The 25549-nt window shown below is 37.2% G+C and overlaps 1 protein-coding gene across 5 annotated transcripts in view; it reads left to right on the plus strand.

Annotated features, from left to right (window-relative positions):
• Mbd5 (methyl-CpG binding domain protein 5) overlaps positions 1-25549 on the plus strand; it is a 355636-nt gene that overhangs the window by 307990 nt on the left and 22097 nt on the right. For all 5 annotated transcript variants that reach the window (XM_060390126.1, XM_060390125.1, XM_060390127.1 and 2 more), the window contains 3 exons: positions 1105-1313; positions 3690-4898; positions 25110-25183. In XM_060390126.1, coding sequence (XP_060246109.1) covers positions 1105-1313; positions 3690-4898; positions 25110-25183 — 1492 coding nt within the window. The remainder of the gene's footprint in view (positions 1-1104; positions 1314-3689; positions 4899-25109; positions 25184-25549) is intronic.

Consider the following 25549-nt stretch of genomic DNA (forward strand, 5'->3'; position numbering starts at 1 on the left):
CTGCACTAGGGTGGGGACTGTCTGAGGAGTGCTTACAGGTGAACCCTCAGAAGCAAAACCAAAAATACTCCAAGCTAAGTTTTCCCCTAAGACCAAGGAAAATGTCACTCTAAATAATACTAGATTTCCTCAGAGTTATTATTTGTATAATTATGTATTTGTGCCATAAAAACAAAGTTCTTTACATAGAGGAGCTTATCGAAAAAGTTGAAAATAATGTCAAGTATTTATGATGATGAGTACAGGTAACAACAGGGGGAAATACAGGAACCATCCATGAAACCCAGAAATAGAAACAAGTGTTCATGATGGTGTCAAGAGCATCTTGATATGCTACAAAACTCATTATTCAGATTATTATATTTTATGGAAAGTTTTATAATGTGGTGCAGTTAGTTTTGTCTAAACCTAAAATAGTTGCAGTCAAATCACCCAAAATCATAATAGACATATATGACTCAAATTACAAAACTGTTCTCAAAAGAATTGTAACAATTTAAAACAGTTCTATATTTTAAATCTAATTAATGCTATCTGCTGATATCATTGATTTAAAAATCTTTGTAACAACTATAGCAGTGAGTTTTTTGTATTATTGGGTTTCTTTACAGCTTTAATATTAGATGACTAACATTATACTGCAAAACCAAATACATATTCTGAAACAAAGCCTCTAATTTTATTTGGTGGTATTTATTGATGATTATGACTGAAGACTGAAATTTTATAAATGAGACTATATCATACCCACTCTTTGTCTCCATCTAGTCAACTACTTATTGCTAAGTAATTACTAAGGGAAAATTTCAACCTTTAAGTATAGGTATTCTAATAAACATAGACATAGGAATCATTTAACTCTGAAGCTTAACATTAGCAACTAAGAAATCTTTATGTGACATAAAATAAAAGGCTAACCACGCAGATAAAACTAAATGCCAAAGGCATTCTTCGCTTACAACTAAGTGAGGCTGATAAAAATGACCAAGTTTCCCATGAAGCTCAGCTTTCAGTTTTTGTTTCAGGAATTCTCAGGTGCAAAGACAACAGTAAGTTCTCCGAAGAAGCACGCTGACTCATGCTTTATGTTTTTCAAAACTGTAGGTGATATATCATCAATAAACAATTCTTTGAATAACCATCAACTGACTCATCTACAGTCACTGCTAAACAGCAATCAGATGTTTCCTCCGAGTCAGCAGCAGCAGCACCTTCTCCAGGGACACCAGAATCTCCAGGCCTTCCAAGGACAACCCACTCTCCCTTGCCCAGCTAACAGTAACCCCATGGCTTGTCTGTTTCAGAACTTTCAGGTACTTTCCTGCCACACATGATTTTAGCCGAAAACAATGTATGGTTTTATTGAAAAAGAGAGAAGGAATGAGACAGGTTCCCTCTAGAATCTATTGACAGTTATTTCTTAATACTGAGTATTGTTAAACATTGCAGTCTTTTCTGTAAATTTAATTTAATTTTGTATAAAGCAGAAGTCTTTTGGGAATTGTGAGTAAACACTGATAGTGTTGCCCTCTCACACCCTTTGTGTCTAATGCCCATATTGCTCTCATGATTAATATCCACTTCCTTCAGCGTTAGCTCCCCCTCTCCTCCTGACTTAGGCCACATGCTCCACTACTTTTATAAAAGATGCCTAACATATTAAAGATTATATAGAAAGAGTACTAGTATATGAATGTCAGGAGAAAACATACCATATTTTTAAAGATATGAGACTTTTAAAATAAACAAATAAAAGGCTCGAGCTCACTATATAGTCCACGCTAGCTAGTCTTGAATTTTCACCTCTTCCTCAGACTCCCTCGTGCTGCACCACCACAGACTATAAATAATAAAACAGGGAAAGCTCTTTAAGCAAGATATAAAACCAGTAGGCAAAAGGAAAATATATAACCAGTACAAAAATTTTAATTTCTGTATCATCAAAGGTATTCTAAAGTTAGAGAAATACCAAATGTCAGGAAATAAATGCATAATACATGCCACATATTGACACTTTTCACGTTAAAATACCTCCAATAAAACAAGAAGAAAAAAGGTAATTGACTTGAAAAATAAGGAATAAAATATAAACAGACAAGTCACAGAAAATGAAATCTATTTTTGATAAACATGAAAAGAATAACCAGTGTGTACATTACTATGTATATCAGATTGATGTCATACAATGCTGGTACAGATATGAAGAAATCATCATTCTCATATTATTGTTGGTCCTTATGAATGCTGGTTAAATTCGTTAGCTTTTTTCCCCCCCTTTTCTTTGTGATGGAGTTCAAACCTAAGGCCTTGTACAAGCTGGGGAAATTCTATACCACTGGACTGTATATCTAGCCTGGCTCATTGCTTTTGAAGGATAATTTAGTAGCTTATTGAGTTTTTAAGCATATTTGTATATATATGTGTACACATGTATAAAAATATATGGTCAGTAGCACAGAAGTTTAATTCTTCAGAGAAATCTTCAAATGTAAACAGAAGAACACGAAACAAAACTCATTAATGAGTCAGAGATTAAGAGCCACTTAAGAATTCAACAACCAGAAAATAATTGTGTTCCATAAAATTAATCTATATAAAATCTTAAAAGATGATGTAGACTTCTTTGATCCAATATGCCAAGACCTACAAGACTACAAAAATTTTAATACTGTAGTATTCTCAGAAGAATGGTGTACTACATTTGTACATACATTAAAAGGGCAGGAAGGAAGAACGGGAGAAGAAAAACTAGGTATTTCTACAAGCTTTAATATTTTAAATATTTGCCAGGATGTTCTACAGCACTGGATTATTCTGAGAAAGTAAGATGGAGTAGGATAGAAACGTTGGTCTGGTGAAAAAAAATTATGATGAACACATCTTTTACCAATAATTAAATATTTACATATATCTAGAAAGTTAATTCATAATGGAAGATGTGCATACCTGTGTCACCAAGAAAACAAGCTAAAGCTAAGGATCAAGGAATATCAGAGTGACAAATCTTACCATGAGCTTCATTTTCTTTGATAAGAGGGGCCATCTGCCAAGAATAGGGGGTAAAAACTCTTGTCTCACAAGCCTGGCAACCAGAATTCAATCCCCAGATCACATAAAGGTGAGAAGAAAGAAATAGCCACCCCCACCCCCCAAATTATTCTCTGACCTCAACACCATGGCATATAAACAATCATTAATTAATGAACAAATAAAATTTAACATGTCATATCAAAGTAGACATTGTTAGGAAAGGGATTTATTTTCATTTTGTCATATATTTCACTTAGTTAAATATAATCATTAGTTATCAATCAATTCAAATTCTGGCTTCTTTGCTTTGGTCATCTATAACTTGAATCTCGAGTTTCAAACATCTGTTAAGACCACTGAGCAAACTGTGTCATCACCTGGAAATACCTTGTGTCCAACTACCTCAAGTTTAATTTTTCTAGAAAATGTTTAGCAATGATAAGTGTAAAAGGGGGTCTGTTGAATTATTTCAACTAAAGAAATTACCCAAATATAAAAATGCAATCAATGTGTAAGATTTTCTATACAGAATGGTTTTTCTCTCACTTTTATTTTTGTTCTTTGTACTTCCTTGTTTGTGTTTTGTTTAATCTTAAAATTATAATCTTCTTTAATGTCTTTAAATTGTTCTCTCTCTCTCTGTCTTCTACTTATATAAGGTGAGAATGCAAGGAGATGCAGCTCTTCTGAATAAAAGAATAAGCACTCAGCCGGGGCTCACAGTGCTTCCTGAGAACCCAAACACTGCACTTCCACATTTCCAAGATACACCTTGTGAGCTGCAGCCAAGGATTGACCCATCTCTTGGTCAGCCAGTGAAGGATGGCCTCATGATCGGTGGCCAAGGTGATGCCTCTGTAGATGCCATTTACAAGGCAGTTGTGGACGCAGCCAGCAAAGGAATGCAGGTTGTCATCACCACTGCCGTCAACAGTACAACTCAGATCAGCCCTATTCCAGCTCTGAGTGCCATGAGTGCCTTCACTGCCTCTATTGGTGACCCACTGAATCTGTCCAGTGCCGTGAATGCTGTCATTCATGGGCGGAACATGGGAGGAGCAGATCATGACGGCAGGCTGAGGAATGCAAGAGGGGCACGGACACCCAAGAATATAGACCATGGCAAACACTCCAGTGAAGGAGATGGGTTTGAGTATTTCAAGTCAGCAAGTTGCCACACATCCAGAAAACAGTGGGACGGGGAGCAAAGTCCCAGAGGGGAGCGCAACAGGTGGAAATATGAGGAATTCTTAGATCATCCAGGCCATATCCACAGTAGTCCTTGTCATGAAAGGCCCAACAATGTTTCTACACTGCCATTTCTAGCTGGGGAACAGCACCCAATACTGTTACCACCAAGAAACTGTCAAGGGGATAAAATTCTGGAGGAAAATTTCAGGTATAATAACTACAAAAGAACTATGATGAGTTTTAAGGAGAGACTGGAGAGCACTGTGGAGAGATGTACACACATTAATGGAAACAGACCTCGTCAGAGTCGGGGCTTTGGAGAGCTGCTAGGCACCACCAAACAAGATCTAGTCCTCGAGGGGCAGTCTCCCGGTTCTTCAAATAGTCTGGAAAGTTCTCTGGTCAAAGACTACATCCATTACAATGGAGACTTTAACGCCAAAAGCATTAATGGGTGTGTGCCTAGTCCCTCAGACGCTAAAAGCATTAGTAGTGAAGATGACCTAAGGAATCCAGACTCCCCCTCTTCACATGAGTTGATACACTATAGACCAAGGACGTTCAACGTTGGCGACTTGGTCTGGGGCCAAATCAAAGGACTGACTTCCTGGCCTGGAAAATTCATAAGAGAAGATGAGGTCCACAATTCATGCCAACAAAGCCCCGAGGAAGGGAAGGTATACCAATCTTTATCCATTGTCAAATACTAACCTCTGTTCAAATATCAATTATTCTTTTCTTGTTATCATCACTTTGGATTCTTTGGATTTGATTTTAAGATTCTTCATGACTCATTGAGGTCTCACAAGCTTCTGGAGCATAAAATGAAGAGGGGATGGTTATAGTCACCAAAGTGTCATATTGACAAGGGGTGAGTTATGAAAAACTTATAGACCCACTAGGCTCAGGGTGCTTCTAACCCTACACCAGATTTCTAGAGTTATGAACCCCACCTTCCTTCTCTGTATTTATGTACTTCTTTATTCCGTAAATATAGTAAGACAAGTGTCAGTGACTGGGGAAAATAGGGAAGAGGAAGGGGTATTCCAGGTAGCAAGGTGTGCCAACAGACAGCTCTCCTCCACTAGCTTACATGAGATACCCGGAGGTAGGGCACTTTTAAGATCTGGGGGAAGCTACAACCATCACAGAAAGCAATCAGTAACGTCTGAATTCTTTTCGGAAGAATTTCTGGATCCTTATATGGAAATGTTTACATCAATAGTCTAATCATATAAATTAAATGAAAAATGTCTCCCCGCACTACCATCTGAGTTAGAAGAAATCAGTAGTTTTGTTCTTTTGGGTTTTTTCGTTTTGTTTTGTTTTTGTTTGTTTGTTTTTTTACATTTGGTAAAATTGGCTGCAAGAAACATGCAGAATGATTAAGATAAATAGAAACATTTTTTTTAGTGGACCAAAAGGGGAAAATCATGCCCAATTCCCTCATATAAAGAAACAGAATTTCTCATCTTCTTAGCTAATAAGAATCACTCTTACAGGTATACATCGTTCTCTTAAAGAGGGTATTGTGCAAAGCTATTTCAGCTCTGTTCAGACTTAAGCTGGCACATTAATGGCAGGAAACCAAGAGCACTTTTTGCCAGCACAATGAAAGGACTGTCTTTCGTCAAGGGGCCAGGAAGTCCTCAAACCCTTGCTTATAATGCTTAATATATACTTGTCAGGATAGACTTTGGACCTCATGTTTCTACTTTTGATAAGAAAATGAATTCCATACTGCTGTTCACAAAACATTTTATTTTTAATACTCTCTGAGTCCAGCCAAGTATCTGTTAGGTTGATAAACCTAAATATTTTTGACAGTTTATTCAAGAAATAATTAGAAACAGCAAAAAGGAGCTCTTGTAAATGGAACTGCTACAGGGTTTCTGTGCAAATGAGCAAGGCTGTTCAGGTGCCATTTTATAAAAATATACAACTAAAGAAAGATTATGACTTTCCCCCAAACATTGTTCTTGTCCTGTCTGCTTCTAGATGCCATTACATACCTTCACAACATAAAAGCACATATTGTGTGTTTGTATAAGTCTGTATGCTGTGCATGTGTGTTTGCATGCATGTAGGAACATATGTATGTATGAGTGCATATACACATGTGGGCTACTATACCTGCCTGGCTTTTATATGGCAACCCAAAGTCAAGTTGTCACACTTGTGAAGCCGGCATTTCACCCACTAAGTCATCTCCTCAAACCCGCATGTTCTTTTAACACATCTTGCATTAAACACCAGTTTGAATCTCCTGGTTTATGTGTGTTTGAATATTCTTAAAGCTGTTTTTAAAAATGAAAGACCATTATTTAAGATGACTCTAAGAAACATTTATTTTGCTACATTTAAAATACCAATTCATTTTCCTTTTTTAATGACTCTAAGAGTGCTTTTAAAATCCAGATTCTTCCTATGATAGACCACAGAATCTTTTTTTGGAAAATTAAAGTATTTTCTCCCTTCATTGATTGTCATTAGAATTGTGATTTCTCAAGTTAAAACTTTGATTTCAAGATACATGAAAAGTCTTTTTAGTCATTCAAAATATATAACTCAGAGCATATTTTATGGTGTAAAAACCAAAAAATATATAATGAAATATTAATGATAATACATAAAATATTTACCCATTACTAAAGTGCATGGTACAGGGCTAACAAAATAGCTTAGCAGAAAAAGATGTTGGCTGCCAAGCCTGACCACTTGAATCCTATTTCTAGGATCCACATGATGAGAGGAGAGAACTGAATCCTACAAGTTGTCATCTTTCTGAACATGTGTGCATGTACACATGTTCACGCATACATGATTACGTACATACACACAGTAATAAACTTTTAAAGCAAAATATAACAACCATAAAAACTCTAGGCTACTTAGAGTTTTTAAGATATCTAATCTTTTCAGGATCCATACTGCTTTGGTACATAAAAATCAAAGTACTTATTTTACTACACTTATTTTTCATGTATATTTCACAAAACACAGAAAAGGTTTTCTCATCTTATTTAATGATGCTTATGTTTGTCATTTTCATGAGTCCCAAGAAGACTCAAACAGGACTGTCAGAATTCAGTGGTATATTTTTGTGTGGTATATTAATGACAGGCTTAATCAAGGAAAGATTAAAATATATTCAGCATCTGAGTACAGCAAAGCATGATCTATTATTTGAGAAAGATCTTTAATAGGACAATTTAAAAAAATGTTCCTTTTATCTAAGTGAACTAATTATGATAATGAATTTTATTTACATAGGACCCCTCAATAGTGTTCGATAAATAAAGCCTTTAATGGTAATAAGCAGGCTTCTGTGTTTAAAAAGTAAAACCACAGGTTTCTTCTGTATACTGAGTTTTCAAAGTCTAAGTTCATTAAAGCAAAACCTTATTAATTCTACTGGGCTGCTGTGGACTGCAGGACCATTTCTCCCAGTGTTTACCTTCATGTTAAGCCAAACATCTGTTTTACATGCTGTCACATTAAGCCATCCTAACCTTTGTCTTTGATACTATTTGTATGTACAACGAAGTAAATTAATCCAAGATCCTGTCAGATCATAAAACCCCTGATAACTCACATTTTTAAAATAGGTTTGTTAACTCCCCCAACTCCATCCCACATTTATTTTTTTTTTCTTTTATAATCTTTGTTCTCAGCAACCCACAATTCTTTCTAGAGACATGCAAATTGGAAAAATAAATAATAACAGGACCTCAGATTACTATTTAAAACCAAGCTGGATGCATCTTGCGTATTCCAGTTATATGGAACAGTCTTCAGTGTAGATTAGAGCACTGGTATTGGCCAATGGCTGACTTTAGTAGAGTGCCAATCATTCTAGAAAATAAAACATGCTTAGTTTACTCTGTTAGAAAGGCATTTTTAATGTTTGCTGCTGTGTAAGAGGTAGCAGAAGACTAATAATGCATAAGCTTGTCGTAGTTTCTGAGACAATTTGTTGAGAGACAATGTAACAGCATAGTATAAAGAGACTGAGATACAGTGAAGCATTGCAGGAGCTGTGGGCTTTGGGCATTCTTATAGGAGCCTACCAGAGTACTACCAGACACTTAAACAGAGCCGCATGTGTGTATTCATCCCTAAGGGGTTGGTCTCTGCTAGTGGAGACAGTAATTCCTACTCAAAATGATGTTTCAAGTTGAATGAGATATCTGTATGTTCTCAGAACAGAAGAGGACCCAGTAAAGGTTAGCCTATTTACCCTATTTAAGACAATTATAGCAATTTTGACTCCACTGTCATTGAACTAAAGAAGTAGCTCTTAGTTATTTGGCTTATTGTCTGTGTATAGAGAGTTCCTCACCTGGCTGAGAGTGAAAGGGTCATAGGGAATACACTGAACAAGCAAAATTGTTTGTGATGATTTTATGGATGTTATCACAAAACATACAGATTGCATATCTGAATGTTAAATTAGTATTGGCTGTTAGTTTCAAGAAGGGGTCTACCTAACAACATTTTAGAACAGCTTGCTAAGTGAAATTGGCAGTCTATAGTCCCTCAGTTATTTCTAAAACTTAACAATTCAGACTTTCTTCCCCTATCTCCTAGCCCCTGGCCTCTGACAATATTAACTAGTACAGATTTTTAATTGTGTGTGAAAGAAACCAAGTTGGCCTCAGCTGTGTGTGTGGCAGCACCAGAGAGTGTGTATACCTTGTAGTACCCTATTCATCAAGCTCTGGTTCCTTTTTATTTTACTCATTGGTAATGAAGTATGCTCTGAGAGGCAGAATTTCTATAAAGTTATTTGTATAAGTGTATTTCCAACATGACTTTTTTTATTTGTGACTTGGTGGATAAGGACAAGACCTCAGATTACATACCCGTGGCTAGACAAATGCACCTTGAATCTTGGCACAGCATTACAAATTATTGGAAAGATAAATTGCTAGCCCCACTAACATATGTATCTTCCACAATATGCTTTTTTTAAACTTCTGCAACTATGGGGGGATGTGATTATCACTATGTAATTATTTCAGTAATTTTAAATACACATTTTAATGTATTTCTTAATTTCACCTGACACTTTTAAAAAATGTTGCTGGTAATTTGACAAGTTCACTTGTGCATAATGCATTTTAATTATTCTACTCCCCATCCTCTCTGATCTCCCTTGCTCCTCCCTCCCCACCAGAAACTTGCCTAAATCCAACACTTTGGGTTTTGCTTCGTGATCCATTTGGTTTAGCCAGGACCATGTCTGTGACCATTGTGTTGAGACTGTCCACTGGAGCCTGTTGGGGTTGTCTGTGTGTACACTACTGAAAGCAAGAATTCCCCCTCTCACTAAATCTACCAGTGATAGTTCCACATCTCTTCCAGCTCAGTGTTGAAGGGCCTATTCTTGTGCAGACCCAGGACAGGCATCCGCAGTGACTGTGAGTTCTTTATTACAATGGAATTTTTTTTTTCATCTTGCCAAGATGACATTACATTTACACCTGTGCACTCAAGCTATCCTGTATCCTCAGTGCCTTGTATGCCTGTGAGTCTCTGCTTTGAAACAAGATGATTCTCTGAATTAAGGCTGCAAATAGCATTTGTTTAGGAGTATAAACATAAATATTTGGAAAGCTGTTTAATACTATGTCAGTTTAGCTAAACAGTATTAAATTTACTGTGGGGCCTTTGACTTACCCCACCATGGGTTTTTTTTTGGCTGGATTTACTGTTTCAAGAACAAATTCCCTCCTGTGGAGTAGACCTCAAATCCAATTAGGGAGTGGTAGTTGGTTACCCCTATAACTGTTGTGCTACTATTTCAAAAGTGAATATATTTTATCTGAGGGGTTCACAGGTGATATGATAGGTATATGCCCAAAAGTGGTGTAGCTGGGTCTTGAGGTAAAGATTCCTATCTTCCTAAGGAACCACAAGACTGGTTTCCATAGTAATTGTACAAGTGGTTTTGTTTTGTTTTGTTTTGTTTTGTTTTTTGCTAGCACGAGATGTCACTTGTTTTATTGTCTTAGCCATTCTGACAGGTGTAAGAAGGAATCTAAAAATAGTTTTGAATTGCATTTTTCTGATTGCTAAAGATGTTGAACATTTTTTGAGTGTTTATTAACCATTTGAGTTTGTTCTACTTGAATTTTCTGTTTAGAACTGTACATCATTTTTCAGTTGGGATATTTGGTTATTTTAATACAAAGTTTCTTGAGTTCTTTCTATATTCTGCATATTAGCCCTTTATCAGATGTGGAGTTGATAAAAAAAAAATCTTTTACCCCATTCTGTAGGCTACCATTTTGTCTAAATGATGGTGTCATTCGCATGAAGATCTTCTTAGTTTCATGAGGTCCCATTTATTATTCATGTTAGTGCTTGCATTAACAGTGTTTTTGTTCAGAAAGCCGCCTCCCATGCCAATGAGTTCAAGGCACTTTCTCTTTTGTCAGGTTCAGTGTATCAGGTTTTGTTTTTTTTTTCTTTTTTAAATTTAATTTTATAATTACACTTTATTCACTTTGTATCCCCCCATAAGCCCCTCCCTCCTCCCCTTGGTTCCACCTCCCTTCCCCTTCTTCACGCATGCCCCACCCCAAGTCTACTGATAGGGGAGGTCCTCCTCTTCTTCCTTCTGATCTTAGTCTGTCAAATCTCATCAAGAGTGGCTGCATTGTCATCTTCTGTGGCCTGGTAAGGCTGCTCCCCCTTCAGGGGGAGGTGATCAAAGAGCAGGCCAATCAGATTATGTCAGAGGCAGTCCCTCTTCCCATTACTATGTAACCCACTTGGACACTGAACTGCCATGGGCTACATCTGTGCATGGGTTCTAGGTTATCTCCATGCATGGTACTTAGTTGGAGTAGGAGTCTCTGGGAAGACCCTGTATTCAAATTTCTGGTTCTGTTGCTCTCTTGTGGAGTTCCTGTCCTCTCCAGATCTTACTATTTCCCACTTCTTTCATAAGATTCTATGCACTCTGCCCAACGGTTAGCATAAGTCTCAGGATCTGCTTTGATAGTCTACAGGGCAGAGCCTTTCAGAGGCCCTCTGTGGCAGGATCCTAGGTTCTTCTTCTGATGTCCATCCTCTTTGCCTTTCGGGATGGGGATTGAAGTTTTAGTCAGGGTCCTCTCTCTTGATTAGTTTTTTTTTTTTTCAATGCAGTTTATTCAGGAACCTTGAACAATCCTCGGACCCTGGGGAAAGCCAGCCCACAGCTTAAATAGCCTCTGGGTAGCCAACCCAGGCGTGCCACGTGGGCAATGCAGATAGGTCCACATACATGGAAGCAAGCCAGATCCTCAGCCTTAGCCAAATGTGGAATTGTTCGTGACAGAGAGCACTCACCATCGGGAAGGTGGAAGGCGGAAACCAGCTCCATCTTTAAGGCATAGCATCCCGCAGCTCTCTACAGTTCCCCCTTTTTGTTTTAGACGCATCAGGCAAGAGTAGAGGTCTGATCTCTGATATTAGAAATAAATTGGGACTTTGTACCGATGTTCATTTAGGTGTCATCCACCCAAAGAGCATCAGACCCGTCCGATACCTTTTTCTCAGAGGCGGGACCTGGGGCATCAACCCGCATGCAATCAGACATGCTCTTCTCTGGGTCCAAAGCGGCTGACCCTGAGTGCAGTGCTTAGCCTCGCATCCTGAGCGTATCATTTTAGCTTTTTATGGTATCCAACCATGCTTGGGGAGAATGTTCTGCTTCAATGGCTGTAAAGGCCTGAATGATCATGGCTGCATCACACTGTTGTGAGACTCTAATCTTGCATATATACCACAGGCAAACCAAGGAGACCAACACCAGAAGGCCTGCTAACGCTCCCATGCCCGCCCATTCCTTCAGATGATTCATAGCTGCAGCAATCCATGTTGATAATCCTGTGGCTAGTCCTGCGTCCACTCTGGTAGAATTTACTGTGACAATGGCCACTCTCAGCTGCTCCATCGTAGTATCGAATTCTCCAGTCCAATTACCTAAAATATAGCTCGACAATTGTTTAGAAAGATTTGCAGCACAGGAAAAATTCTCATGTTGTATGCTAGTGACACAAAGTCCAGCATACTTTCATTGACAGCCAGGTTGAGCGATTTGCCATAGGGTATCAATTTGCTCCTGCAAGAGGTCAATCCTCTGATTGACCACCATCAAGCTTCCTTTTAGTTGAGCATTAATTCCTTTATGTACAACTAAGGCATGAGCTACATTGGCTAAATGATTATTCAGGGTCTGAGCAGTCTGCCTAGTATGACTCATGGCTAATGCCCTGGTGGTAGCTCCAACAGCCGCCAATGAGATACCTTCCTTTATTTCTTTCTTCAAAGGCTTGAAATTTCTATCATACAAGTCTTTCATTTTCTTAGTTAAAGATACTGAAGATATATTATATGGGGCTATTGTGAAAGATGTCTTTTTCCTGATTTGTTTCTCAGTCATATTTTATATAGGAGGGCTACTGATTTTAATGAGATCATATAATGAGATGATCATGTGGTTGTTTTTTCTTTCAGTTTGTTTGTATAGTGGATTACATTTATTGATTTTTCATATATTAAACTGTATCTCTGGGATGAAGTCTACTTGATTATGGTGGTTGATCTTTCAAATGTGTTGTTGGATTTGGTTTGCAAGTATTTTATTGAGTTTTTTGAATCTATGTTCATAAAGGGAAATTCATCTGTAATTTTCTTTCTTTGTTGTGTCTTTGAGTATAAAGGTAAATGTGACCTCATAAAATGAATTGGATAATATTTGTTTTGTTTGTATTTTGTCGACTAATTTGAGGAGTATTGTTGTTAAATCTTTGAAAGTCTGGTAGAATTCTGTGCTAAAACAATCTGACCCTAAGCTTTTTTTTTTCTTTTTTTTTTTTTAATTTGGGAGACTTGATGACTGCTTCTATTTCACTAGAGGATATATCAATCTGTTTAAATTGCTTATCTGATTGTTGATTAACTTTGTCAAGAGGTACCTATCAAGAAATAATATATTTCTTTTAGACGTCTCAGTTTGATGGAGTACAGATTTTTGAAGCATAACCAAATGATTCTTTGAATTTCCTTGGTATCTGTTGTTATGTCTCCCTTTTTGTTTCTAATTTTATTCATTTGGATATTCTCTTTCAACCTTTTAGTTAATTTGAACAGTTTGTTGATCTTAGTGATTTTCTCAAAGAACCAACTCTTTGTTTCACTGAGTCTTTGAATTGCTCTCTTTGTTTCTATTTTATTGACTTCAGCCCTGTGTTTGATTATTTCTTGCCATCTGTTTCCTTTGGGTATGACTTCTTTTTGTTCTAGAGCTTTCAGGTGTGATATTAAGTTACTAGTATGATATCTTTCCAGTTTTTTTAATGTAGGCACTTGGTGCTGCAAACTTGCATCTTAGAACTGCTTTTGTTGTGTCCTATAAGTTTAAGTGTGGTGTGTACTCATTTTCATTGAATTCTAGAAAGTCTTTCATTTCTTTTTTATTTCTGCCTTGACCTGTTTTTCATTCAGTAGAGTTTTTCAGTTTCCACGAGTCTGTAAGCTTTCTGTTGGTTTGTTGTTGTTGTTGTTGTTGTTGTTGTTTTATTTTGTTTCTGTTTTTTTTCTGTGTAACTCTGTCTGCCCTGGATTCGCTTAGTAGACCAGACTGATCTCCAACTCACAGTGATCTGCTTCCCTGAGTGCTGAAGGGTCTGGGCCACCACAGTGCTTTCTATTTTGTTGTTGTTACTGTAGATATCCACCTTTAATATAGGCATCTGGGATTGTGGTGATTGTAATAGTTTGGGTGATGACAATCTGTTTTTGTATCTGTTGGGTCAGTGTTTTGTTCCTTAGTTTCTGTTTCATCCCTGGACGTTAGAGAATATGGTGGCTGCCCAGGGCTTAGATCTGGAGGAGCAGAAGGAGAGGTGTGGATCTGCTGGCTGCCTACTAGTTGCCCTGCCAAGAGAGCCTGCTGGGGTTGTGGGCTGGGACAAAGCAAGGCGAGAAAGGTTAGAAGGGAAAGATCTGTGGGGATCCATAGGGGATAGGAACATGGTGAACAGGGAAGGCTGCCATGGGTGTTCTGCTAAAGAGATGTGAATGAGACTGTGGGACTGGATCTGGAGAACAGAGGGTGAAGAGAAGATCTACAGGCAACCAACCTGGTCTGGAATGGCCTGAGTTAGCAGAAGGTGCCTGCTGGAGTGGAGTGAGGGAGGTAAGAAGTCTGTGTGTGAGATCCACAAGAGATGGGACATTGCAGTTTATGTTCTGTTATAGAGCTAGGGATGAGACTAGAGGATTGGATTTGGAAGGGAGAAGGGAGTGGTGCTATGCTTGCAGACAGGGACCTAATATGACTGTTTCCTGGGAGGCTTCACCCAGCAGCAGATTGAGACAGATGCTGGGACTTGTAACCAAGCATGGGGCTAAGCACTGGGGGTCTTGTGGAAGTGTAGCGGTAAAGATGGAAGGCCCTGGAGGAGGATTACAGGAACCCTACAGGACCACCAACAAAGACAGTTAACTCAAACCCACAGGAGATTACAGAGACTGACACACCAACTAAGGAGCTGGACCTAGGCCCCCTGCACGTATGTGGCTGATGAGCGGCTTGATCTTCATGTGCATTGCCTGGCAAGTGGTATGTGGGAACTGTTTCTAACATGGGTTCCATTGCCTGCCTTTGGAACACTCGCCCCAGCAGGACTTTTTTGCCTGGCCTCAGTGGATAAGGATATGCTCAGTCCTGATGTGACGATGTGCTGGGAAGGGTTGCTGTTGGCAGGGTGTGAATGGGGGGATGGAGCTCCCCTTTTCCAGGAGAAAGGGGGAGGAGGAGGAAGGGAGGGAGACTCGGAGGAGAGGAGAAAGGGTGCTGCCCTTGGGATATAAAGCAAATAAACTTTAAAAAATTGAAAAAGAAAAGTCTTCAGTTGTCTTAGCTGTTTCCCTGGCATATGTGTTGCCGGTGAATGCCTGCTGGTGTTGGAGGTTGAGATCATGGGATACATTGAGAGAAGGAAAGTTGGAGGAGGTCTTCATGATACATTGAGGATGGGGTCAGCAAGGAAAGGGAGACCATAGCAGGTTTGCTACAGAACTGGGAATGAGTCTTGGGCCATTGTATCTCGATTCTTTTTTACTTCTTTTGTTTGTTTGTTTGTTTGTTTGTTTTTAAAACTGTTTTTAGGATTTTATTTTGTGTTTATCAGTGGTTTTGCATGCATACAAGTATCTGTACCACGTGAGTATCCAGTGCCCATAAAGGTCAAAACAAGGCATTGTATCCCCTGGAACTGGAATTACAGGTGGTTGTGAGCCACCATTCGGGTGTTGGAAATTCATCTGCAAGTGCAACAAATGCCCTTAACCATTTAGCCATCTCTACAGCCCCAACTTTTGATGTATAAAGTATATTTTCTTTAGTTTGGCTATCAGTTGGTTTGAATATGACTTCAAACATCTTTCATTGTGGTTGATCTTTCTCTTTATCCCATCATCTCCTATATCCATCCCCTCCCATTAACTTCCTTCTTAAACTTTTCAATCCTTAGTATTTCCTCTTCTGTCTCCATATTTCTTACATTCTACCATCATCCTCCCTTATACATGCCCCTTCCAATAGCTTCTTTTCTAGTTTCCTGGCTTCTGTAGTAACCATAAGTTGAACATGCAAATTTAGAAATTGGAAAACTGGGATCCACAAATGAAGAAGAACATGTGCCTTTGGAGGGGGGTTCACTCAGCATAATTTTTTTCCAAGCACCATCCATTTACCTTCATATTTCTTAATTTTATTTTTCTTTATGGCTAAATAAAATTGCATTGGGCATATGTACCATGTTTTCAATTTCCATTGATGAGTTGATGGACATCTTGGCTGATCTGATTTCCTAGTTATTTTGTGAACAAAATAATGATGAACATATGTGAGCAAGTATTTCTGCAATAGAATAGAGGATCCTTTTGAGTATACATCAAGGAGTACAATGGCTAGGTCAGATAATAGTTCTATTTCTAGAAAAAAATATATATGCACTACACTTTCAATGAATACAGTTTCTTTTCTGATACATCCTTGAAAATATTGTTGTCATTTCTTGATAGCCATTCTATCTCGAGTAAGACAGAAACTCAAAATTGATTTAATTTACATTTCCTTTGTTGAACACTTGTTAACCTATTTTTTGAAATGTCTCTGTTTGGCTATATTAGTCCATTTTTTTGATTGGGTCTTTTTCTGTATGGTTTTGTTTTTGTACTTTGTATGGCCTATATGTTAATTCCGTTTTGGATAAATAGGTGTCATCTGCCACTTTTGATCATGTATGAACCTAGCCTTAAAAGGTTGCTAATGAAAAAAAAAAAGAAAAAAAAAAGGTTGCTAATGATCAAAATATAATTCTTATTTTTTATGAATAAATCTTTTCACCATTTTCAGTGCTATTCCTTTTTTTCATATTACATTGCAATTTTATGTGCATTCTGAACTTTAAAGAAAGACATCACAGAGTAGCACACACATATAAAAAATGTTTCTTTGCCATGAAACATTTATTGTAAGACACATAGAGAGACACTTTTTAATGACCAGGAAAACTTCTACAAAATGCAACAGTGTGTGGAAGCTCACTTCTTAGAGTCACACTTTGACTTTTTCTGCATGGTTGTATTTGCTGTGATAGTGATAAAGATGGCTCTCTGGTTGGTTGATTAAAGCAATCAGCTTCATCCTTTACTCATTTGGGGCAACATTGTTTCTCGTTTTTTTTTTTTGTTTGTTTGTTTGTTTTTCAGTTCATCATTATCACATGCACAGGTTTTTGAGAGTGTGGTGCGTAACCTAAAGATGGCTGTCTTTATGTTCCAGGGATATGAACTAAAGATGTTATGCCAGGGAACCCAGTTTAGGAGGTGTGCCCTCCTGTAAAATAAAATGCTAAAATATTACAGGAGCTTGATTACAGGTGTTGACTAATTTGTAGTCTTTAGTACTATGACCCTATGTCTAAAATGTGTCTTGTACATTCATTTTTCCTTCTCTATCTTCCCAACCTCTGTTGGAAATGAATCTTTTTTCTAGGTAGCCACATCTTTGGGCAAGATTTTGGCTAGTGTTATGGCAAAGGTAATCAATGCTCTATTGGTATCAGACTGTTCTTAGAAATGAGGCAGAGTCATATTTGGAAGTAATAAGAAAGATAATGTCCAGACCAACAAAGTCAGCCCCTAATCCAAGTTTGAAAGATAGTAAGAATGAAGCTCAGCTAGATCTTCAAAGATCAGCCCAAAGATGTGACTATCAAGAAAAAATTTCTAAACTGAATGAAAAGCTGTGTAAGCCTAAAAACCTTACTGTAGTGACTTTCTGTGACCCTAAGCAAGATTAGACAAGAATCAGTTTTATCTTTCCACAGGCTGATAACTAAGATCAGTGTAGATGCCAGTCCCCAAACTTTAATGCAACTTCTGTCTAGACAGCAGCAAATGGAATCTAAAGTTTAAGGTAAATGAAATCCATGCTTCTGTGACACATTTTTCTAGAAGTTTGCCCCAAACTTTTATTCTGTTTCTGTATCGTGGTTTGATGAGGTACTTAGTATCACATTGGAATAGATTTACTTTCTCCTAGTAATTCTGTAACACTTAAAAATACTGTAGTATTTTTAAGAACAGAAGTGGCTGCCAAAGTGCTGATGAGAGTGTCACTGAATAAAATGGTGATGATGGGAGACTGGCTGGCACACGGAAATGCCAGGATGTGTGAAGGGATTCCTCATCAGTTCTGTTGCTGGGAAATTATCTTCATCTTACCACAAACAAATTGACTTTTATACCAAACAGGTATTATTTATCACCAATTTCAGTTATCTCGAAAGTACTGAAATGGCATTACTCTTAAGTTAGTAGTAATTTTTTTACTTTGAAGTTGTTATTTTTAAGTATTTACTGTGATCTTCAATGTTTCTATTTAGTAATTTTGTAGTAGCTAAAAAATGCTTTGCATTTATGTGTTACTTATGTGTTTCCCAGACTTTAACTAGTGCTGTGTATTACCTGTGCTGTTGTTTATTTAATATTTTTCTTTCTTTTGTATATGAATTGATTTATTCCATCAAAAAATACTAGTTGTGAATTTATATACCAAGCTTTAGGCCACCTTCAAAATTTAAATAACTTCTTTATTCTTTATATATGCTGTGTGAGTATTTTAAAATATGAATTTATGTAATACATAATAATTAAAATATTGAAAGGTTTTATAATGTTTTGTTTAAAACAATATCACATGTATCAATAGCATTTTGAGAAAGTATACTTTGGTGTTTGTAAAGCAGCTTTGTGTTCATGTTCTTTTTAGATCTCAGTGATTTAGCATGATTTACATCTTTATTCCCACTTTACAGAGGACAGAACTGAAACACAGAGAAGAGACATTGATAAAGACATGAGTCACAGGCTGTTCACATAGCCTTTGTTTCTAACTCTACACATAGTATTCTTCATTAGCCCACAACTACAAGACATGCTAGAAATATAATGGGAAGCTTAAAGACAGAAGTCTCATCTCTGTTATGAAATCTGTGATATGGCTGGTACGCCATCATTTGTCCTTAGACTACTTTATGGGGAGAGACATACAAATTTAGAGGGTGGTTTGATATCATGTCCATTTAGCAAAATAATAATAGTAAATTAAGCCTGGGGCCTGGATTCTTGACCAGATGTACAGTACAGGAAGGTGTTTCCTTTTAGGAAACAGTTCTTAAGTCCTAAAAGAAAGTGTTTGGTTAACCCCATAGCATTCATGCTACTATTTCCATTGATATTCTTGTCTCACTGATCATTATCATGTCTCATAGGATTCTCCTAAGACTGTTGACTTTCTCCCCCAGAAGCCTACATAGCACCTTCTGGTACTACAAAACTAGTTAAGGAAGGAAACTTCCTATTTAGTACAAACTTGATTTCTTCATGTCCTGTGACCAAAATATGTATTATCTTCAGCAACCATGGAGTTCTTGGTGGCCAAGAAAGAACCATGCCGTGTTCTGTATTGTTTTGGGGTCTCCAACGCATCCTTGACCAACAAGTAGAAAGGATGTATCCAATACTTGGAAAAAGCTTTTTGTTTTTCAATCTGTGGTTTCTAGGAGGAGCATTCTCTGATTTGTAGAATAACCCCAATTAAATGTTTTCCTATGAACATATTTATATATGAAGCTTATAAACTAATAGGTTTACTTTGTTTCAAACTACCTTAGTGTTGGTTATCTATCCTCCACCCCCACTTTGCTCTATTCACCCATTCCTTTCTTATTTAAGCCTCCCTCCCCATTTTCCTCTTTTATTCTTCATATCCCCTGTATTCTACTACTTCTCATCTTTAAAATCTCTTTCCCCTTCTCTTTAATCATCCTTTTCTTCCCCTTCTCTTTAATCATCCTTTTCTAGTTTTCGAGAGTCTACTCCACTCTAAACACACAAATCTAAAGATTCAATGCTAAGATCCACATATGAAGGAAAACATGCAACAATTGTCTTCCTGAGTCTGGGCTACCTCAGTATGTTTTCTAGTTTCTTACATTTCCCTTCAAAATCGCAGAATTTCTTTTTTTTTTCTTTACAACTGAATAAAGTTTCATTGTGTACGAGTACCACACTTTCATTACCCGTTCATCAGATGATAGACATCTACACTGCTTCCATGTCCGAACTATCGTGAATAGAAAAGCTATGAACATGGAGGAGTATGAATCTCTGTAGTTGTAGATTTCTTTGAGTCTATATGCATTCATAGTATGTCTATCATTCTAGAGGTTGGCACCTAAGTGAATGGAGTTAATAAATGAGAAAGACTAAGGTTTCATGGACTATCCATCCTTATTCAGAGCATCAGACAGTTTGTACTCTGAGGGTTCAGAGGAGTCACATGAGTAAATTGTGCAGTCACAAGGGCAAGCTGTGCATGGTGGACAGGTTGCAGGGGATGGGCAAACCAAACAGAATGCAGGCATATGAATAGCCACAACTAAAGTAAACGCACTCCTATCTGCTATCCTGGGGAGGGACACGAAAACATACTCCAAGAAGAATTCCATGTTTTGGAAGAAACTAAGGTCACAAGGCTCTTGTCTTGGTTTCTTAGAGTTTTCTCACAAGCCCTCAGAATTATTCTTACATGACTCCATGCTGGAAAGTGCTGCAACAGTGGTATAGCCAAGACATATAGTAAACCAAGTTTTGGTTTTTGGAATAACCGCCACATGGATTTTAGTAGTGGCTGTGCCAGCTTTTTCTCTCAACAAAAATTGCTAGAATGAGATGAACTCTCAAAGTCGTTTTAATTTGCATTTCCATGCTACTTAAGGACCATGAACAATTAAAAAAGAAATATCTAATCATTTGCGTTTCATCTTCTAAGAACCCCATTCGGTTCCATAGCCTGCCTTTTAATAGAGCTAATTGTTTACCTGGTATTTTCTTTAGCACATCCTAGCCACTAACTTTTCTGTCAGATATTTATTAGTAACTGATTCTTCCCATTCTGTAGGATGCCTCTTCAGTCTATTATCAGTTTCCTTTTCAGTTCTGAAGCATTTTCATGAAGTGCCACTTGTTGGTCCCTGTCTTGGTTACTATTACTGTGATGAAACACCATGGCCAAAGCAACTTATAAAAGGAAGCATCTAATTTGGCTTATGGTTTTGAGCAAAAGAAGAGCTTAGAGCTCACATTTGATCCAGATCCATGAGGCAGAGAGAGCACTGGGAATCAAAGGAATCTTGTGAAACCTCAAAACCCACATTGGAGGTGACACACCTCCAACAAGGCCACAGCTCCTAATCCTTTCAAAACAGTACCATCAACTAGGGAACAAGCATTCAAACGTATGAGCCAATGGGAGCTATACTTATTCAAGCCACTGCAGTCCTGTTTACTGGGTGACCAAAGTTCTATTCAAAAAGTCCTTACCTGCGCCTACATCTTGAAATGTACTTTACTCTTGCTTCTAAATGTTTTGGAGTTTCCATTTCAACATTGAAATTTTTGATGCATTTGTATTTGATTTGTGTGCAGGGAGAGAGAGAAAGATAAAGTTTCATTCTTCTACATGTAGGTATCCACTTTCTCCAAAACCATTGGTTTAAAGCTGCTGTCTTTCCTCCAGTGTGTCTTTTTTGTCACCTTTGTCAAAATTCAGATGGCTGGAGGTGCTTAGAATTACATCGGGGTCCTCAAATCTAGTCCGCCGACCAGTGTGTCTGGTTTTGTTACTGTGTCACTCAGGAATGGGAGTATCTTCAGAAGAGTTTAGGGATTTTGTTGGTTTTGTGTGTGTGTGTGTGTATGTTTGATTTTTGTTAAGAAAAGTTTTGGTTATCGAGGATTTTTTGGTTTTTTTTTTTTTTGCTTCCATGCAAAATTTTAGATTATTTTTCAATTTCTGTGAAAAAAAAATTCATTGGAAATTTGATGAGATTGCATTTTATGCTTGTTAAGCATGTAGGAAGGGCTGTACTATGACGGCCATTACTACTGGCAGTATCATTATTAGAATGAGAGAAGTCCTCTACCATCTTCTCACTAAGCTAGGAATTACATACGTTCTGGAAGACCTGACTTCTAACTCTATAAGAATCTAAAGTTATAATTATAGGTAAAGTATAAGTTCCTTCAAATAACTTGCTCCTTCAGTGTAAGTTTTATAAAAAATATTTGTGTGTGTTTAATATTTTAATGTTAGATTTATATGCTTGATTCCCCTAGTTTTTATTTATATGCTAACTAATTTATAAGGAAGTCTTCATTAAATCATTAAGTATAATTTCCATTTGATGAAAATTTGAATATATTTTGTTCTTCTCTGATACCATTTTTAGAAGTACTCTTAAAGAGTTTCTTAATGTTTTGCAATTATACCTGTATTTTTCCATAAACAATATACAGTACATATATATGTATATATGTGTATATATGTATGTATGTGTGTGTATGTGTATACACATATTAAACATTTTCCTGGGAATGTATATGGTTTTGTCACAGAAATGCACAGTGGTGTGTACCTTATTTTTGTTTAGTTTCAGAAACCATTACTCTTCTCTGCAGGCCACTGAACCATCTGTGAATTATGTAGCTCAGTGTGACTATATCCTAGAGCTTCAGAAGCAGATTTAAATTAAAAAAAAAAGAGAGAGAGAGAAGACAGTTTTTTTTTTTTTCAGGCAGTTGATTGCCATTATTTCTGGTAATTACTTTAAATATAAAATAATTTATGTGTGTATTAAGGTGCAGTTCCCACAGGCACTGGTCATATTTTTATTAAATTAAGTGTTTTTTTGTTTGTTTTTTTTTTTTTTGCTTTATACATTTGTACTTTATATCATCACCCCCAACCTCAAATTCATGGACTTTTTTTTTCTCTAACCATTATTGTTATACACACACAGAGACACCAAATAAATATATAAATAAAAAAAGAGGCTGTGGTAGGTAATAAAATTAAAAAAATTAAAGACAACTGGAAAACCATCTAGGCATTTAAAAAAATTGAATATGACATAGTGTATAAAGGGGTTTGCTCCCAAGCCCAAGGAGCTGAGTTCAATCCCTGGGACCCACATATGGAAGAAGAGAAATAACTGCTACAAGTTGTCTTCTGACCTTTATACATGGGCGGTGTCATTAGCACATGCAGGCATGCACATCAACAAATAAACAAAACAAAATTGTAATTGAAAAATTTGAACATGTTACTAAATTTCAGTAAACAGTTTTTATTTTAAATAACTTAGCCTACACATATTCATATATTTATATATGCATGTATTTTTAATGTAGCTTTTTAGCTATAAAATAATTTTAGATTTTATTTCATGCTGGACCTAATGTGGTGGGAAGAGGTTGGATATCCTAGAGTCAGAACTGTTTAATTCTGGCCATACTGTTTACTGTCATATGTGTAGGCATATATAAAATAAAATCAGTTTGTAAGATTATCATAGTAAAGTAGCTTCTTTCACATAAAATGCACTAGAGGTTTTCACTGCATTACTTAATTAAAATTATAAATTGAGAACTTAAAAAATATTTTGACCAAACAAGTTTTTAAAATTAAGGCCAACAGGCTAATTGTTGTAGCTTTCGTTGTGATGCGAACTTGAATTCTGTGCTTCATCACACTTCTGAGCTCTCCATGCACTGTGATGATGGATAGACCTTTCTGAGAGGCAGGGTTTCCCTCCTACTGGCAGCAGGCTCATTTAAAAATAAGTGGCCTTAACCATGAGCTGTACAGTGGGGCATCTGTATAGTGCGACCTGGTCTCAGAAAACAAGAAAGGTGTAACTGTGTATTACGGTTCTGTAAACGTGATATGTATAATATTTTGCATGTTTTTTTTCATGAATGTGAACATAAAATAGAACCTTACTTTACCATGAAATGTGAAACTACATAGAAGCCTTCTGTGTTTTAGACATGTGGATTCTTTCAGCTCACTTGGGCATTTCTGGTCAATAGAACACATCTCTTTATGAAATGTGGCAGGAACAAAGATGTCTTTTTTTTTTTTCTAGCACATATTGGATCAAATATCCCTAACAAATGTGGTTTCTTTGAGACAACATATAAAACTACATAAATGACTACCTTTGTGTTACTTGGATGAATAGATAGAAATGCCTGCACTCAGACATGAAAGTGAAAATGCTTTGTTATTCTCAGTGTGTACTTACTAGGATGAGGAGGAGGTCACAGAGAAATTATTTATAAATGACATTCATGAATATCATTAAAATTTAAAGACAAAAGCTAATTTCTTTACCTATAAGTATTTATTTTCTTATCCATGAAACTTTTCCCAAACTCTGAATTTTCAAATAAAAGTGGCTATTTGTTAGTGGGGAGCATACAGGTAAGGGATAGCTTGATTTTTTTTTAAGAGCAATAAAAATAGCAAAATATTTCCAAAAGCATTTTGATGCATACACATTTTTCTCTTTGTTTGTTTTTCTGGGCGATGGAGTGACAAAAGCCTTGCATACAAATACTCAGCCCCACTAGGTATCCGAGTTCTATGGAGGAAGCCAACTTTGTAGATTCATGGCGATGGCAGGACAAAAGAGGGAACAAACTCACAAAGTATCTGTCCCTCCTTCTGAAAGTAACAAGGACTCTGCATGGCTTCTACCCTTCTTCTGTGGCCTCTGGGGAGCATGATGCTTTCTACAAAATAGTTGCTTTTAACTAGGCTGTGTACAATGTGGCTTTTTATTCTAATAGTCACAGAAGATAGGTACTACTGGCCTTTTAACAACAGAGAGAATGAGGTGTGGAAAACTTACATGTCTGGGACTGGAGAGTCAGCTCATCAGTTAAGAGCACTTGCACTTCTAGAGGACCCAAGTTCAGTTCTCAGTACCCACATGGTGGCTCACAACCATCTGTACCTACAATTCAAGGAACTCTGATGTCCTCTTATGATGTCCACGGACACCAGGCATGAACAAAGTCTACCTATATACATTCAGGCAGAACGTTTGTACAAATGAAATGAAGTAAGTCTAAAACTTTTAAAAGAATATTTAAATGATTTGTTCATATTAAGGAATGAGGAGGTTAGCTTCCATTCCCACCCCTTCACTCTAAAGCCCACCCTCTTTCCTCTCCCCTGTGAGATGGGAAGATGTAGCTACTGAGAGCATAAGGCAGTGGATTTGTAGGCCAGGATTTGTGAGCTGCCTTATCGTGTGTATGGATTGAGCAAGGACTGTATATGTGTTTGGGGGGAGGGTCCCTTTCCCCAGTGCCACACTTGCTGTTCAGCAAGAAAGTAGCATAAAAAGCATGTTCAACAATGATAGGTCTGGGTAATATGGTTTGGTCTTCATACCTTCACTCAGGTGGAGCCCGAGAAGTTGAAGACCCTAACAGAAGGTTTAGAAGCCTACAGCCGAGTCCGGAAAAGGAACAGAAAGTAAGCATTTTGGTTTTCCATTTTGTCTTTCCTTCAGAGACCATGAAGTCTCAATGATTTGTTTCATGTTGTGACCCAGGTATTATTCTTTGATATTTACCATCAGAGGACCATAATGGACACGCCAGTTTCTCTGAAATCTGTCTGTATGGCCTGTGGGATTTGCTTCTTTATCTATTCTTTCCTCTCTCCATGTTCCCCTTCTTAATAGGAAAGAAAATGTCATTAATATTTCTTTAATGGCAATTAAATATGCTCTACAAGTTTAGTGAGTCTGTCGTTTACAACTCAAAAACTGGGGAGGGGAGCATCCAATTACACACATGTGAAAACTTCAGCAGATTACCTACCCACTGGTCAAAGTGA

This window comes from Meriones unguiculatus, chromosome 8 (genome assembly GCF_030254825.1).
Source record: "Meriones unguiculatus strain TT.TT164.6M chromosome 8, Bangor_MerUng_6.1, whole genome shotgun sequence".
Classification (NCBI taxonomy): Eukaryota; Metazoa; Chordata; class Mammalia; order Rodentia; family Muridae; genus Meriones; species Meriones unguiculatus.